Source organism: Pipistrellus hanaki (genome assembly GCF_964339955.1).
Source record: "Pipistrellus hanaki genome assembly, chromosome: 3".
Lineage (NCBI taxonomy): Eukaryota > Metazoa > Chordata > Mammalia > Chiroptera > Vespertilionidae > Pipistrellus > Pipistrellus hanaki.
Genome location: NC_140505.1, coordinates 174,485,513 through 174,499,946, shown reverse-complemented (window position 1 = coordinate 174,499,946; position 14,434 = coordinate 174,485,513). Strand labels below are relative to the sequence as shown.

Here is a 14,434-nt window from a genome sequence, read left to right as displayed (position 1 = left end):
CACAGCTCCATGATAAATATATCATAACATCTTTGCTTAGTCTCAAAGCAAGACTAACTGTCATGAGTGCCTCAGAAGTACTAAGACAGTAAAGCTGGGAAAGGGTGGAGGAAGATGACTGAAAAGTAGTAGTTTCTATACTGTAGAGAGAGAGGTGCCTCTAAGCTTCCCTGTCATCCTCCAAGTACACATAATGGCTACACACTACTTACCTATGGATAAATAAGGACCCCGATTACTACAATGATTAGAACAAAACATAAAGGAGCTTACTGAAAATGAGAACTAAAATGCAACAATCCATAAATATCACGTAAGAAATGTTATCAGGACATTTTGCAATTTGTGCAATCTAAAAAGCATTTATTGCAATGACCAAACTAGAGGTTAACTATTTTTTTATTATTGAATTATATTGTAAAGTCTACATCTACAATTTAATCGGAAAGAAATGCTTTGCATTTACATCAAGAACACATTACTTCTAGTGGAGTAAAACAGACGCACACAAAAGACCAAATACACATTGGGGGGGCAGGGGAGGGGGGCGGAGAGAAGACTTTTACCTGGTTCTACTTTTGCTATTTTGGACCACACCTTTCCTATTAGAAAATTGACCTTACATACATATTAAGTCTAATTTATCATCCCACATTTTTAAACAGTAACTGCAGCTCCTCACAATTTCTAATTATAAACAAAAGATGGGAAACAAAGTTTAAAAACAAAGTGAAAGTGGACTGCTGTTACCTTACACGAAAAGTTGAGTAAAATGTGCCCCCTGTGTGGCTCATCTCTAAGGAACACTTTTACTCAGAGGCAAGCATTTCTGACCTGTGTGTTTCTCACTCCCTCAAGCCTATAAACATTCCTGATAAACTGCCAAGTGAAAAATGTCTACAAAATATCTAAAAGCTAAATATCAGGAAAAGGACTAATTCAAATAAAAATTGTTTGCTGGTCTAAATATACACCTTCAGCATTTTCCCTTTTGAAAAAGTATCTTATATTTATTTCAGATGGCATTAAAAATAACTTACATTTTTTAGTGTGCTTATGGTCAAAGACTGTAAAATTAGTAACTCAAATAAGTTTAAAATTTTTGTTTTACTTGATTCTGTTGAAATTTCAATTAACCAAGTTATACATGAGGTAAGTTTTAGCTAAAAAATAAAAAAATAAAAAAAATACATCAACCACAAAGATAAAGTTAACCACTTCAAGGGTACACAAAAATCATAATGCCCACCTCATATTCAGAGTTCACAAATTCTTGTATCTACTGTGTATCCAAGAACAGTTTATGTCATTTGAAAGCTAATACTTTGTGCAGTTTAAAATCAAATTATGTTGGGAAACAGGGGGAAAAAAAAAACCTTGGCAAAATTTGTTTTTAGTAACAGAAGACAATGCAATAGGGAATTCAAATGGAAACAAAGACCAGTGTGTAAAGTTTCCAACTTATGAACAGACACACATTTATCTAAAAAATATTTGGTAGCAAACTGGATTGACAATATTTTTAGCTGTAAATAAAAAATACAGGTTCCCAATTATAGCCTTCTAGCTAGCTAAACAGCTTTTAAAAACATGGATAGCTAGTTAAGTTTTCTAAAACATATACATATAAGAATCTTCAGCACTAAAAGATTACTGCTAAAATTCAACTGTATTTAAATGGGTCTTACTGAAGTAGGACATTCATGATACTAGAAATTTTTTAAAAAGTGAGTACAACAGGGCTACACTAATGGCATTCCTAGTAATAAAAGTTACAGAAGAGATTATTGCTGTACTTTTCCCCATAAACACCATTAAACTTCGTTGCTGTTACAAAAAGTACAACTCCAAGTTACTTTTCCTCTTAACAAATTTCATGTTTCACATATCTCTAAAGTTTTTATTCAGCAGAGAATAATTCTTAAATCTTTTCTGTAAGAATTCAAAGTATTTAAATGTGCAGCTTCACATTATACATTTCGCCCTTCTTGAAACACAGAAACAATGTACATTTTTCTCAAAAATGAAATAAGATGCCCACATTAAAAAAATAAAGTCTACAAAAAAGTTCCAGAGCTAAAAAAGATTATTTGTATGGCACGAAGTGATCTCCTACTTGTCCAAAGTCCAAAACATTTAAATGAAGTCCATTTATATATTGCTTACTTTTCAATGGAATACTATATTTATTGAGGTGAAATCACATTATATTTAGCTCTTGCGTCAGGAAGTGTACACAAATGTTTTTTTATACAGTTAATAAAAATAGGAGACCATGATGGGTGTGCCAAAGAGATATCATTCAGTTGGAACTTTTAGAGTCGCTAAGATAAAAACGAGAAAATGGATTTCCTTGGTTGGTTTCCATAGCTTGATAGACCAAAAACAAAAAAACGGCCACAACAACAAATAGCAAAATTTTTATCCACATGGGAATGGAGTGTCCTTTTTTTGTCTTTTCTGGCTTGACATCTGCCAAAGGAATATACTTAGGAATATATTTTGATGAAAAAGATTCCTCCATCCTGAAATCACTGAATTCTAACGGCCGCCCTGCAGCCCCTTTGATTGGTCTGCGACAACTAGCACTGTTGGGAACAAAAGGACAAAAAATAGATTTTAGATAAAGTTATGTTACATAAGTAATATATAATATCATGACCACTCCTTATCCCAAACACATTCCTTGAGTTAACAGTAGGTAAATGTCACATAAAAACAGTGAGGTCAAGCTACTTAAAACTTCTATACATTTTCCATTTTAAAAATTGCATTATCTTTTATTAAAAAATAATATTCAGAACATTGATAAAGATTCACTAAACTTGCCTTCTTAAAGTCTTTTCAGAGTAAATGTATTTAGGAGATAATAGGAAAGAAATAAGGTAGTTTGGTTGTGATTCCTTCAGTCAGGAAACAATTCAACAGATCAGAAAAAAATCTCTCAGTGAAAACAATGATTTCCTTCTTACTAGGTTTCCATTTGAATTTAAAATTAGAAATTAAATAGTAGGTAAATTATTTCTTCACAATCCTTCAGTTTAACAAAGTTAATTTTGAAACAGACTCAATTTTCCAGAATATGAACTGATATCTTAGAAAAATTAAACTGCTCACAAAAGAACAGTTTAATTCTGAGAACACAAGTATAGTTAACTTTTTGTGAAGAATGAAAAATTAAAATTCTCATTTATCTGTATTAAATCATTATGTTGTATACCCTAAATATATAATTTTATGTGTCCATTATATCTAAATAAATGTGGGAGTAAGTAAGTGAATAAATAAAAACACCCCCGTAGAATCCATTAACCTGTTAACCGAGGAGTTCCCTTTTTAATTACGCAACGTACAACGGGCGCATACTCTTTCACTAGGACGTGTCAGTACGTCACACCCAGCAGATGTAATTTTATATTATTATTATTTTTATTTATACTTAATTAAAATAAATGAAATATATATTTTTTTGTTTATTTATATATAAAGCACAAAGGAAAATACAAAATTACAAACAGAAAAGAATACCAACAAAAAAATGGAAACATCTAATTAAAAAATTATAAATTTTACAAACAATTATAAAGATTACAGCCGAAGCTGGTTTGGCTCAATGGTAGAGCATCGGTCTGCAGACTGAAAGGTCCCAGGTTCAATTCCGGCCAAGGGAATGTACAATGGTTGCAGGCACATCCCTGGTAGGGGGTGTGTAAGAGGCAGCTGGTCGATGTTTCTCTCTCATCGATGTTTCTAGCTCTCTCTCTCTCTCCCTTCCTCTCTGTAAGCAAATGAATAAAATATATATATATAAAAAAAAAATTACAAAAAATCTATACCGTTCCTCTCAGGGCGCAACATATATTTCAAGGATGTATTCATATGTCCTACCCGTTCCCGATAGTGTTTTATGTTTGACGTATTTATAGGTCCCGCTCGGTTAACAGGTTAATACTTATTTCAATATATCTGAATACCTAATTCCTGTTGGTGTAGATGCTTCAAAGGGAAACATTTCCTTAAGAATGTCCCTGTCTATTCTTCTTTCCTCTGTTTTTTCTCCCACCTAATAAGAAACAAACAAACAAAGTTAAAAATTAGTGTAAACGTGCAACAATGAAAATACATTTTAAATCGAAGTTTCAGAGAAGATAATGCATTTAAATCTATTCTAGCTTTTAACTGCCATTTCTAAATTCATTATCACTTAAGTATCCACACATTTCTAAATTTCTTCAAATTTAAGATGTTAATGTGATAATTTTTTTTGGGGGGGGGAGGGGGGATAGCCACACATTAAAAATTAACAAGTCAAAGTAGAATAAACAAAAATTCAGTGTAGCTAATATGGCAATATAGTTCCCCCACTGAATTTCCCATGCTTTTCATTTACACTTTTTTTCCTCCATTAAAAACTTTGTAATAAACCCGACTGGAGTGGCTCAGTTGGTTGAGCGTAGTCCCATGAACCTAGAGGTTGCCAGTTTGATTCCTGGTCAGGGCACATAGCAAGGTTTTGAGGCTCAATCCCCAGTAGGGCCCCTGTAGGAGGCAGCTAATCAATGTTGCTTTCTCATCAATGTTTGTCTCTCCCTTCCTCGTTCTTAAAAAAAAAAAAAAAAATCAACAAAAACATATTAAAAAATACTTTGTAATAAAATAAATGATCAAATATAGAAGATATCAAATTAATTTGGACCTTTAACAAATTTTAGTATGTGTTTTAAAACAGTCAACCTAATCTTCCTAACTTAAAAAAAGTGATATATATATATTTTTAACAGCCCGATTGTTTTGCTTGCCTTTATGCCCCAATCAAAATAACCTTTGGTAAAAATTTATTAAAACTATAATGCATCATGCAGTTAGCACTTGAACGCTTAATTATACAGAAGTTAATCAAATGAAGCATCATACAAAGTCATTTTAAAGTCCCATTATTTGACCTTTAAGTGAAAAGATAGTATAGCCTCTCCTACTGCCCAGTTATACTTTCAACTCTCATACATAACAAAGAGAACATGTTATAAGCAGCACACAAATGACCATTCCCTTGAAAACTGGAACTTAGGAGGCACATAGTAGTAGCAAGAGGATAGTATTAGTACATCATATTACATTGGTTACTTTTTATTGTCACTAGCCGAAGTATGACTTTAAAATATAAGCAAGTGCGTGCACACACACATACACACACACACACACCCCCACCCAACAGAGCTCTGCTCCCTCCCACTTCAAAAAACAAATATAAGTATTTCCTCTTTAAAAGATCAATGATAACATCTATCTAAATTTTATTCATTTACTTCAGCTCTTGTCAATGGTTTCTTTGGTGTTCTTCTGGATATGTCTGAGAATTCAGTGATTGGCAGAATAGGAGCTGCATGCTTGAAATTTCCAGTCACCCTATTGACAACCTGCCAAGATTCAAATTATTCAGACTCAGAATTATCCAAACATAACAAAGACATGTGAAAAAAAGAAAAAGATATTTTATTTCTATATTATTTGAATTTTCCCTTAATAAAAATTTAGGCGAAAGGACCCAGAAATGAACATATTCAGTGGTTCTCACATATGAAGCCTTATCATGCTTTAAATATTTTAACAAAAGCATCCTTTTAATACTTTCGATTCTTGCGCAATGAATTAAATTTATACATATATAAACTGGCTATATGGAAAACATTTTTAAATTTAGAATTATGTGGGGAATAAGTTTAATTTATGTTAAAAAAAAATGTACGTTTGATAGCTGCCAAAATTCACCACCTCCCCAATTCTAATTAAAGGGTAATTTACAAAGAATACAACTTGTATAGTTTATGAAACATATTTACTAAGGTTTCGTTGCTTGAAGCCATTATAGTTTCAGCTATGGGAGTACTCTCTGAAATTATTGCACCATCTATACGAAAATGTTCTGAAGTATCCACCTGTTAGTTTGAAAACAAAACAAAAACAATAAATATAAAATAATCACTAAAACCCTACCAATCTGAAAACCCAATTCTAAGCAATAAGCCTTGCATCACCCTTTTCCTCGGAGTTCTTCTCGACCCTCTTGTGGATTCCCTAGTTAATGCCTGCAGAGGTCCGCCTTTTGAAGATCCACTTGTCCATTCAGTCTCAGTTATTCCAGCTTGAGAATAGCTCTAATTAACATCGACACATTAAAAAGTCAATTCTAATATCAAACACCTTAATAATGGCCATATTAGCACAGACAAGCCATGAAAACTCTCCAAATGCCAGCATTTGCAAACAATGCTATGCCCTCAATATATTTCTATTTGTATTGACTGAACCGATATGTAGGTATCAGAAAACACTTAACGTATGGTAAAAATACATTCAAGAGTCCAACTACAGAAGCTCACAAATTGTAATAGAAACAAGGGGAGAAAAAGTGCATCAATTCATCACTGTCTCCTTTTGTGACTGCTGTGTGCTATTTGCCTCTAGCATTGCAGCTGCATCTCTGACCGTCAAATCAACAAACAGGCTGAGTCTGAGCATGAAGACTTTGACTTATAAAAAAGTCATTTGTTACAAGTCAGAATCCTTTTAAAACAAAACACAAATTTTATAATTGTTAAACATTATTCGTTTCCTATGGTTAGGACTATTAAACTATTAAATAGAATCAGCTTAAATTATAATCAGTACACAGCTGTCAGAACTTAAAAATTCCCAGGTGTCAAACTCTTCTTAAAGACATTAAAATTAAACAGCAACGAAAACTTGGTGTCATCTCTTTCATAAATATGCACACCTAACCTGTCACAGCCAAAACCTCCTTCAATGCTATCCACTCCTCACTACAGAAAGATAACAGCGACACACTATTGTTTTACCTTCCAATCTATGATTCATTTCTTCCTTGAGAAGCTGAATAATTTTTCCTCATTTAAAAAATGTTACCAGTCCTTATAAAATAGCTTGCAAGTCATTAGAATGGTGCTTCTCAAACTTATACTGTGTGTTTCAACCATCTGAAGCTTTTGTTAAAATGCAGATTCTGATGCAGCAGCCCAGGTAAGGTACCTGAGATTCTGCACCCAAGCATCAAGCTATACAATTGAAGCCACTGTAACCAGATGACCCTTTAAAATTCTTTTAACTATGAAATAGCCATCCTTGATTAGCATATTAGAGTGCGCATATATGGTCACTTTTACTAACATTTTATCTAGATAAAGGGCATTTTTTTTTTTTATATTTGAGTTAATGTAGGTTAATTTTTTTAAAAATGTAGGTTAATTTTAAAGGTGAATACATTTTACTCTTATCCTGGGACAAGGATAAATATGCTAATTTGGTTGGAAGTATTAGTACCAAACCCCACAAGATACTGACAATCTCATTGGACCGATTTTGTAGTTTCCCTTTGACTCACAATCTGAACTTCTGAGTCCTTTTTCCTGCTCTCGATTAGGAAATTTTTGCTGAATGCAAACTTTTTTTTTTTTTAACAGAGCAGTTCTGCCACCTCCTCCTCTCCATATTTCTTTTTTAAAGTCCATTTTATTTTTTAAATATACTTTATTGATTTTTTTACAGAGAGAAAGGGAAAGGGATAGAGAGCGAGAAATATCGATGAGAGAGAAACATCAATCAGCTGCCTCCTGCACACCCCCTATTGGGGATGTGTCCGCAACCAAGGTACATGCCCTTGAAAGGAATCAAACCTGGGACCCTTCAGTCCACAGGCCGACGTTCTATCCACTGAGCCAAACCAGTCAGGGCTGAATGCAAACTTAATGTTAGTTAAAAGAAAAATCTGTGAACAATTTACACACACACACACACACACACACACACACACACACACACATATATATATATATATATATATATGCTTACTAATAGTTAAGTTCCTGATTATTTGAATAGAAGGAAACAATAGTTTCAATCTTTGGAGCACAGTATCATCTGAGAGCTTTTTAAAAAACATCCTATATAATAAAAGCTTACTATGCAAATCAACTAAACAGCAAATGACCAGTGGAATGACCATCAGAGGGCAGACACTCAATGCAGGAGCTGCTCCCAGCCCACAGGCCAAAGCCAGCCAAGATGGGTGCCAGTCCCCACCTCTCCATCACCCTGTGGCAGGACTTAGGGACCCTACCCGTGCACAAATTTCATGCACTGGGCCTCTAGTATCAATATTAAAAAATATACCCTAACCAACATTACCTTACACCAGGGGTCTTCAAACTACGGCCCGCGGGCCACATGCAGCCCCCAGGGAAGTCTGATCCTGCCCGCCAGGTTTTTTGGGCAGTGAGCGCAGCCAAGGTGTTACAGTAGGAATTAGTAGTTCATATAGTCCGGCCCTCCAGCTCTCTGAGGGACCGTGATCTGGCCCCCACTTTAAAAAGTTTGAGGACCCCTGCCTTAGACCAATCAAGTCAGAATTAGAAGGGACTATACCTACTAAATTTTTATAATTCCAAAGGGATTCTAATGTGTAGCCAGAGCTGAGAACTTATTTAAGATAATATAACTGATTGATGATGCACCTCATTGCTTCCTCTTTACTAATCAATGCCAGCCCTAACCGGTTTGGCTCAGTGGAAACAGCATTGGCCCGCAGACTGAAAGCTCCTAGGTTCAATTCCAATCAAGGGCATAAACCTTGGTTGTGGGCACATCCCCAGTAGGAAGTGTGCAGGAAGCAAATGATTGATGTTTCTCTCTCATCGATATTTCTAACTCTCTATCCCTCTCCCTTCCTCTCTGTAAAAAATCAATAAAGAATATTAAAAACACAAACACACACACACAAAAAATAAAAATGGTTAAGACTATAAATAAAAAAAAAAAATCAGTGCCAATATTTAGAAGTATTTTTAAAATATTTTAGTTTAAAATAGTCTAGGTAAAATCGTCTATCTGGTATTATCAAACTCAGTATTTAAAAATTCTTCAATGAATATAAAACTACATTGCTTGAAAGATATAATATTTACCATTTATGCAACTGATATAATATAAAGGTCAAACACTTTACTTATATTCATGAAAGTAGGGGACTTGGGGAGACAATGTCTTTTCCCTTAAAATTAGTTAGCTACCAAATTCCAGGACTTCCCATATTATGTTTTAATTTTAAGAAATAACTAAAATAATCCCTTCATCAAAAGTTCTTATAAAACATCTATTAAAACTATTATGGTTAATAAAAAGGGGCCAAGTACCGTTTAACTATTATTTTCTTCTATGAAAGGAAACACCAGAAACATATTTGTTACCTGTGGAAATAGCTGGGAAAAGGGGTGGGATGGATACTTTTCTCTATAAATTATTTATACATGTCTTTGTTCAGGTTTATTAAATTCTTTGGTTGAGGTCTATTAATCAGTTTTATTCTTGACTATCATTATAATCTAGAACTAGTCATCTTCACAGAAAACTAATACAATCAGAAGATATTCTGAAAATAATATATATATTTTTTTTAATCAGAATCCACTATACACAAGTGACTTTGAGAAAATAGAATTTAAAAAATTATAAAATTAGCCGAAACCGGTTTGGCTCAGTGGATAGAGCGTCAGCCTGCGGATTGAAAGGTCCCAGGTTCGATTCCGGTCAAGGGCATGTACCTTGGTTGCAAGCACATCCCCAGTAGGGGGTGTACAAGAGGCAGCTGATCAATGATTCTCTCTTATCTGTGTTTCTAACTCTCTATCCCTCTCCCTTCCTCTCTGTAAAAAATCAATAAAATATATTTTATATAAAAAAAAGACTGCAATTGATCATAAAATATATGAAACCATACTATTGTCCGGGCCAGTATGACTCAGTTGTTTGAAGGTAATCGTTTCGATTCCTGGGTGGGGCTCAATCCCCGTAAGAGGTGTGTGGAGGCAGCTGATTGATATTTCTCTCTCTCCCAAATCAATAAAAACATATTTTTAAAATACTGTACTATTAAAAGATACTCATTGATCACTTTTCAAAGTAAGTAGGGCACTTTGATTTGAAAAGTAGAAAATAAAAGACAAGAATTAAACATTTATCCTGATACTCCTATATGAGTTTTAAGATAACTAAGCAGTTCATCAGGGAAGAAAATTCTTTATAAAAATTAGTTATAGAGATAAAGGAATGAGAAAATGAGAGAAATTATCTTACAACCGCAAATGAAATAATGGATCTGGGCAATAATCATAAATGGCTGTCAAAACCATTAAATAAAAGGGTGATACAGAACTTTATAATGAATGGATTAGGCTTTCAACATTTGAACCCATTACTAATTTTAGCATAACCAAAGGACATCATGTCAAACGATTGAATATAAAGGCTACAACACTATTTATGAAATGTTCTTGTCAAAGAAACTGAACCTGAATCTAATGAACTCTATAATCTGTGCTGTCCAATACAGTAGTTACTAACCACATGTGGCAATTTAAATTTAAGTTTATAAAGTAGTTTCTCAGCCACACTAGTCACATTCCAAGTATTCAATACCTACATATGGCTCAGGGCTAGAATAATGGACAACAGAGAGAAAACATTTCTGTCATCATAGAAAGATCAACTGCATTGCTCCACTATAAATCTCTAACTCCCAGACTACAGGAAATACAGGGTACAGAAGAACAAATTAAATAACACTTCAAGAAACAATTGCCAAATCCAGAATATGAGAAATTCTGTATAGCAAACCAACGTGGTTTCTTAACTAAATAAATGGAGGGGAAGAAGCTACAGATGTGAGATTAAAAAAAAACACAATATGTGGAATTTGTTTGGATCCTGATTTGAATAATCACGAGACATTTCTGAAACTGAAAGAATTTAAACAGAGTAGATATGAAAAATAATTTTTAGGTGTGATAATAGCATTGTGTGTGTATAAAAACAGCTCTTAGGTTTGAGAGACATATACCAAAATTTTAATGTGGGAAATGACATGTCAGAGATTTGCTTTCACGTACTCCAATGAAAAGCAAAATAAAAACAAAGATTTAAACTAGAGCACAAGTGAAAATAAAATAAAACTGATAAAATATTGACAAATGGCCAAAATCGGTTTGGCTCAATGGACAGAGCATAGACCTGTGGGACTGAAGGGTCCCAGGTTCAATTCCGGTCAAGGGCATGTACTTTAGTTGCGGGCACATCCCCAGTGGGGTGTGTGCAGGAGGCAGCTGATCGATGTTTCTCTCTCATAGATGTTTCTAACTCTCTATCCCTCTCCCTTCCTCTCTGTAAAAAATCAATAAAACATATTTTTTTAAAAATGTTGACAACTGTTGAAGCTCTGTGACTCTTAAACTCTTCCCTCTACTCTTCTACATTTTAAATTTTGTTATCTAAGGCCACTGTCTAATTCTGCCTGTTGTCCTCTAAATCTTCTCTCCTTTGATTATCTTGTCTTTCAGTTTAGCTTCCCCAATGGGAACAATTATCCTTTAAACCATCTTTAATATCATCCTTCCCCCCTCCTTTTTCCTGTTATCTGACCAGTCACCCATTCTTGCTAGCTCTATACACTCTGGGTCAAAATTATCCATAATTGTCTATTTCAGTGTCCTTCACCAGATTTTCATAGTTTCTACATTAAGTGCATCTCGCCTCATCAACAATAAAAAAAAAATTTTCATCTAAAACAAGAAAAGTGTGGACTTAGGACCAGACTAAGTTCAGAGTTGAAGAAAAAGTCATAGAAGACAGGCAAAACTAAAAGCAAAGCCAGAAATCTAGACACAGTCTGGCCAGCGTGGCTCAGTGGTTGAGTATAGACCTATGAACCCAGGAAGTTACGGTTCAATTCCTGGTCAGGGCATATGCCCTAGTTGCAGGCTTGATTCCATTGAGGGTTGTGCAGGAGGCACCCGATCAAAGATCCTCTCTCATCATTGATGTTTCTCTCTCTCTCACTCTCCCTTCCTCTCTGAAATCAATTTAAAGAAATCTAGAGGCAAAGACACAAATATAAAACCATTCCCCTGCCTTTTAAGGAAATATCAGAATTACTTAGGCATGTCTACCTTCTTTTATTTAGTTTAAATATATTTTTATTGATTTCAGGGAGGGAGAGGGAGAAATGGAAACATCAATGATGAGAATCATTCACTGGCTGCCTCCCGCATGCCAGGTTACTGGGGATTAAGCCCGCAACCCAGGCATGTGCCCTAGATCAGAATCAAACCCAGGACTTTTCAGTTCACAGGTCAACTCTATCCACTGAGCCAAACCAGCTAGGGAATGTCCACCTTCTTTTAGACAAATACCATATAATTTCACTTACAGGTGGAACCTAAAAAATAAAAGACAAAACAGAATCAGACTCACAGATGCAGAGAACTGATGGATGCCAGATGAGAGAGAGCTTGAGGGACCGGGTGAAAGAGGTCATGGATTAAGTACACACTGATAGTTACAAAATAGTCACAGGGATGTAAAGTGCAGCATAGGTAGGCAATTATAGTCAATAATATTATAACTATGTATGGTGCCAGGTGGGTACTAGACTTATTGAAAGGATCACTTTGTAAATTATATAAATGTCTAACCACTATGCTGCACACAAGAAACTAATATAATATTGAATGCCAACTGTAATTGAAAAATAAAAAGTTAAAAAGATACGGTTATAACTAAAAAAAATTTTTTTTCAAAAGCAGTATGACTGGCTTTGAACCATTCTTAGCTTCAGAATCAAACACAAATGAGACATTAAACACACTTTTGCAGCAAACACAGGTACACTACTGACAAAACAAAATTTAGATTTCTGATGCCATTTAATGAACAATGAATGAACAATATTTAGTGTGATGGAATATGGGTGTCAACTATTAACCAAAGACTAGGACACAGGCCTGGAAACTACTTATACCTGAATACAGTGATCACAAAACTAAAGATACCTGATTGTGCTCAACTCTTCTTTGCTTGAGTATTACTGGAGTCTTTGCTCTGCCCTTTAGTGGTTCTCTCTTCTCAAGCTTGAGCTCTATTTTAGAGTCTGGAAATAACATCGGAGAAACCATTACTTTCTGAAACATACAATAAATGAAACCATCTTAACATTGGTTTGGAATGCTAGTTTTAGGCACACTAATGTGTAAAATAAGTCATCTACAGGTATTACCTCAACAAACCAAAACTGTCTAACTGCAATTTTTGTCTTTTTCTTTTCCATTCTTATTTTATTCCATTTCTGTTTATCTCCCCAACTCCTTAATCACAATTTCCTATTCTCCTTCCCTTTTTCTGGGACTAACAGCCTGAAACAAAAGGAATTCAAACTGCTCCCATGGAGGCTTTTCACTAAAAACAATTTAGAGGTGGGAAAAGAACATTAAAATATATAGTTGTTGCCATTCTTTTGTCCATACATTGTTAATGTTTGTTATTAAATTAAAAATTGAAATATATAAAGGAAAAGGCTATAGGGAATTTTAAGAACAAAAAACAAAACAAACCTACCCATACAGTACCAAGCTTCTAATAACATTAAGTGCAACAATGTTAATACATAAGTGCAATTTAAGTCTCTCCTCCCTTTTTTGATGTGATTATAAGAAATCTAAGTACAGTCCTAGCTAGTTTGACTCAGTGGAGAGAGAGCATAGACCCGGGGACTGAAGGGTCCTGGGTTCAATCCCCAGTAATGGGCGTGCAGACAGCAGCTGATCAATTATTCTCTCTCATCATTGATGTTTCTCTCTCCCTCTTTGAAGTCAATAAAACTGTATTTAAAAAAAAACACACAAAAAACAAAACCTAAGTACAACCTCTGAGGAGAGGTAAGGAGAAATCTTGTTGGCAGAAAAGTCCAATCACAGGCCACTTCTTCACCTCCTCCCAATACATTTCTTTAGAGAAGCTAGTGCATATGTATTACTTAGCATACCACCATAATAGTAACAACACAAATAAATATGTATGTCTTTTTATAGGCTTTTAATATCCCATTCCTCTATCACTTAAAGAGCTAGATTAAAAGACTGATATAAATTTTAGTTAACTTCCACATTTTGTGGCCGTTTATAATCACATAGCAAAATGTCAGTTAGCACCTCTAAAACTTGAGATTACTTTTGTACCAAAGAAATAGAGTCAATTAGCTTCGCATGAACTCAATGCAGTTGTACTAATAGTAGTCAAGGGAGCTGTGTCTTACTAGCTAGTCTAGCACTAGTCAGTCTAAATATCTACTTGCAAATTTCCCAAAAGTGAGCAATGATATTTATTTTCAGCATGTTAGCTCAAATAGTTCAATCTCTATTTAGAATTTAAGTATCAACTCTATCCCCCACATCCCAAAGCTATTATTAATAGGTCTATTATATATCTGTATTTGGAACAATCATTAGCTTTATAAAATCTTAAGCTTTGTTAACTCAGATTCTAAGAATTAGAAAACATCCAAAGAACCCAATATAGTTGAGCAGAAACTGAT

General features: G+C 34.4%; 1 protein-coding gene across 3 annotated transcripts in view; it reads right to left on the bottom strand.

Moving 5' to 3' along the window:
- Positions 1 to 334: 334 nt before the first annotated feature.
- The window catches only part of TMPO (thymopoietin), a 28,907-nt gene continuing 14,807 nt past the window's right edge, over positions 335 to 14,434 (bottom strand). Inside the window, exons 4-9 of one of the 3 annotated variants that reach the window (XM_084876397.1) lie at positions 12,897 to 12,994; positions 6,036 to 6,155; positions 5,841 to 5,936; positions 5,307 to 5,417; positions 3,975 to 4,063; positions 335 to 2,588 (exon numbers count right to left, since the gene is read on the bottom strand). In XM_084876397.1, the coding sequence (XP_084732523.1) occupies positions 2,303 to 2,588; positions 3,975 to 4,063; positions 5,307 to 5,417; positions 5,841 to 5,936; positions 6,036 to 6,155; positions 12,897 to 12,994 (800 nt within the window). In that variant the 3' untranslated portion in view covers positions 335 to 2,302. The remainder of the gene's footprint in view (positions 2,589 to 3,974; positions 4,064 to 5,306; positions 5,418 to 5,840; positions 5,937 to 6,035; positions 6,156 to 12,896; positions 12,995 to 14,434) is intronic. The other 2 variants (XM_084876398.1, XM_084876399.1) reach the window with 2 other exon arrangements.